Genomic DNA, 3,792 nt, shown 5'->3' with positions numbered 1-3,792 from the left:
TATAAACTCAACTTTGTCACATAATTCACCAACATTATAAGCTTCTTTTCTTGGTATCCTAAAGCCTTAGAATCATTTACTGAATATTAAATAGATAAGTTAACAGTTTTCACATTTCTGTGAGTTTAGCTTCGTTCTCAGCCTCTAAAGATGAAGATCTGCCAGGGAGCATCAACAGCTCATGGTTCACAGAGAGCTCCTTTTTTGGCACTTTATATCTGAGCAAAAATCATTTCTTGATTTAATGCAATGAGCAGCTCCTCAGAATGAAGATTAAAATAATTCAACTTCAGAGGTGAGGAAGAGAAAATCCTTGTTAGGTAGCTGCAGGTTCCAGCTGTGGAAAGATCAGTCGCACCTCTAGAGTTTTGGCGTCACAGCGGCCTAGTTAAAGTTCAGAACTTAATCTGGCAGGTTAACTGAATGTTAAATACAGATATTAGAGACTTTTCAAGTCTGCTACGGATTTAGATTTCTGACCCGATCTAACTCAGTCCAGTCAGGCGTTTCACATTAACCGGCGAACTGTTTATTAACGGTTCCGATTCCAGCAGGAAGACCAGACGCAGCATATTTCTGTACCGTGATGTAAACACAGACACGTGACCAGAACAGCAAAAGGGACTCACATCCTCTTCCTGTTCGTTCATCTCGCTCTCGTTTCCAGATTGCTCCTCGGTGTCGGCTGCACCTTCTTCATCATCGTCGTCGTCGTCCTCTTCGTCCAGCGGCTCCCCTTCGCTCATGGCGCTGGAGCGGCCGTCCTTCTCCATGGCCATGCCTTCGTTAAAACACAAATCGTCAAACACAAACTCTTGCGACGGACATTTTAAACATGGAGGCATCATACTGTTTGTTTCTTTTATTGACAAAACCAAACCTTAAACTTTGACTTTGTGAAACTCTGGGTAGAAAATGAAGCTGCGGCCTGAAGATAAAGATACACATCAGGTCTTGTGTGACTGAAGGACTGAGGAATGTGTGGTTAAAGTATGAGAGGGACACAATGGGCCCCTGTGTATCTATAAGGGGCCTCCATCAATCACTCCTTACTCTGCAACATTCAGGCAGCATTCATGGTGTCACTAAAACACTCGTCCAGCTGTGGAAAGTTACAGAACATAAACACTCAGATCTTTAACAACTAAATTTCTTTTTTCTCCACGTCCACCTTTAGGGGGCCTCGTTCAATAAAAGCTTCAATATTCTTACTGGAACACCTTTTATCTGGAAATTAAAGAGGAGCATTTCTACTCTGAATAGGAAGCAGTTTAAGCTCCTCTGAACACCTGCAGCTCGTTCAGTCATTTTCTCAGAGGGCGGAGCTCACATTTTTCTCTGCATTCCAACCGAACACGATGAAACTGTTGAAACAAAGAGTTTTCATGCTGTCATCGAGCCGCAGAGCCAGATCCACCTGCAGCATAAACGCTTCCTTCTTCCGTTTTTCCCCTCAGCCGGAGCCTTTCAGCCTGAGCCAATCGGCTGGGCTGCAGGAGGAGGATGAACAAAGCTTCATCGGGTTGAGCGTCTCTTTCCTCATATTCATCCGGGGTCTTATGTGAACTCAAAATCACGGCTTATTCCAAGCTCTTGTTAAAAAAACAAAATGAAACATCTGCAGCCCTCTGTTAAGGTCCAAACACAGAATTTCCATTAGGAGGTCTGGACTTGGACTAGGCCGTTTCAAACTGTTGATTATTTTCGTTTTCATTTGTCTCCAGAACCTTCCGCCCTTTGCTACCGTTCTTTTAATCTGTAAAGATTTCGGTTCAGAAAAATGTTGTTTAATTTTTTTTTGGGGGGCAAAAATTGATTTTTAAGACAAATCAATACAAATGTTATGAAATAAGAGTCTCTGTCCCTAATTTGAGCAGGTATGAAAGATGCTCTGCCAATGAAATGATGTGAGAAATAAGAACATTTGGTGATTATAAACTTGATTATCAGAAATAAATGTAATTTTTTCAACTATAAAACTGTCTTACCTGCTTAAATCAATGGAAAAAAAATCTTATTTCAAGAAAAACTAACTTGAAGCTCCCTAAACTGTGTTAGATTACAAATTAAATAACTCATTAAATATCTGCCTCACTGCATAAAAAAGAAATCTCAATAAGTCATTTTTTTCTTAAAATAAGTGCAATTTTTCTTGAATTGAGGAGGTAAGTGAGACACTTTGCCAGTGGAACAAGACCATTTATTATCTAATTATCTTATTTGACGAGTAAAAATACTAATTCCATTGGCAAATAATCTAATTTAACTGCTCAAAATAAGGCTAAATACGCCTAATTTAAGAATTTTTTACTTCTTTCTAGATCGTTTTTGCATAGTTAATTAAAAATGTCCTGAAGTTTTCCTGCTCTAATGTTTCCATCAGACCCACAGGAACCAGTCTGGTTCCCACTTTTATTGCAGAAAACCATCATATTTTAGAGAAACACAGATTTTCACGCCAGGTGAGAACGTAAATCAGTCACATGAGAACTCCTCCTGCCTAAAGGATGTTTGTTTTCTGTCTTGTTGGAGGCCTCGTTATTCTGTGGATGTTTTTTAAGAAAACGTCATTAAATCAATGATGATTTCAGGAGGCAGGAAAAATAAATCTTTACTGGTATGTGGAAAATGTTTGGTGATTAACAGATTCTAACAATAGGAGAAAATTACCTGCTAAAACAAAACGATTGTTTCCATTTTTAAAAGTAATTGCTGCTTTATGTGACGCAACTGATCTAAATAAATCGGAAAAAGTAATTAAATTTAATCTCCAGCGATTGTTCCTAAATCCTGTGAACTGACTGCATCCTTCAGGTGACTCCATGCCTTTGGTATGCAAGTGTTTCAGTGAACCTGCAGATCCAGCAGCCCTCCTACGCAGCAGGGAATGCTGCTCCGCCGGGAGGAAACCGGAGAAACCGGCTGCAGAATCCGGAAACCAATCCTTACCCAGTTTGACGAGCACTTCTCTCTCCAGGTCGGCGACCTGCTTGGTGGCCTCGTCCAGGGAGCAGCTCAGCCTCATCTTGGGTCTGAGCAGCTCCAGGGTGTCGCTGATCATGTAGTCGATGTCGATGGGGAACGGGTGGTCCTTCGTCCAAACGTCCACACTCTTTTTCCACCAAATGTACCTCTGCAGACACAAACGCACGTCGTTTCATGAAATGATCTCCTACTTTCTGTCCACTGGTGGAGCGTTAGGAGCAGACAGACCTGGAAGTAGATCAGGAAGCAGTCCAGCTTCTTCTTGCTGGAGCCGCGGTCGAAGTACTGACCGCAGGTGTCCAGCAGGGTGCAGACCAGGCGGATGCGGAAGAGGTGCTCGGGGGGGTCCAGAGGGCTGGGGCTGCCGTCCTGGTTCACCCCGAAGGAGATGAAGGAGAAGAGCGTGCGGAAGACGACCGCCGATTCCACCATGCGGTAGTTGTAGAGCTCGCCCAGGAACTTGGCGCTGCTGATCCGCCGCTGGTTGAACTTTGGCTGGTTGACCTGAGCGGAAATATGAGGGAGGTTAGCAGAGCCAGTGTGTCTGTCAGACCAGAATACCCATAGTCCAGGTGTAACCAATGAAAATCATCGAGGGTGAGAATAAAGAAAATCATCAACCAGTAAAGATCCGGAGACACTTTTAATTATAATCTGTTACTTTAAACAGAATTTAACACTGAAATAAAATGAACATTTTACGCATCCATGCTATACACGGACTTTTTAGATACAAACAAATATATATATATAAAAAAAAAATCTTTAAATCTATAGTGGTTTTTGAAATAGAGAACAATCGTTCAG

The 3,792-nt window shown here is 41.9% G+C and overlaps 1 protein-coding gene across 2 annotated transcripts in view; it reads right to left on the bottom strand.

Annotated features, from left to right (window-relative positions):
• upf2 (UPF2 regulator of nonsense transcripts homolog (yeast)) overlaps positions 1 to 3,792 on the bottom strand; it is a 24,281-nt gene that overhangs the window by 9,830 nt on the left and 10,659 nt on the right. For both annotated transcript variants that reach the window (XM_015383942.1, XM_015383943.1), the window contains 3 exons: positions 3,214 to 3,489; positions 2,950 to 3,133; positions 630 to 781 (listed from right to left, as the gene is read on the bottom strand). In XM_015383942.1, coding sequence (XP_015239428.1) covers positions 630 to 781; positions 2,950 to 3,133; positions 3,214 to 3,489 — 612 coding nt within the window. The remainder of the gene's footprint in view (positions 1 to 629; positions 782 to 2,949; positions 3,134 to 3,213; positions 3,490 to 3,792) is intronic.

Source organism: Cyprinodon variegatus, unplaced genomic scaffold (genome assembly GCF_000732505.1).
Source record: "Cyprinodon variegatus isolate N-32 unplaced genomic scaffold, C_variegatus-1.0 Scaffold298, whole genome shotgun sequence".
Taxonomy (NCBI): domain Eukaryota; kingdom Metazoa; phylum Chordata; class Actinopteri; order Cyprinodontiformes; family Cyprinodontidae; genus Cyprinodon; species Cyprinodon variegatus.
The sequence above is the reverse complement of the archived record's forward strand: the minus strand, read 5'-3'. Positions and strand labels throughout refer to the sequence as shown.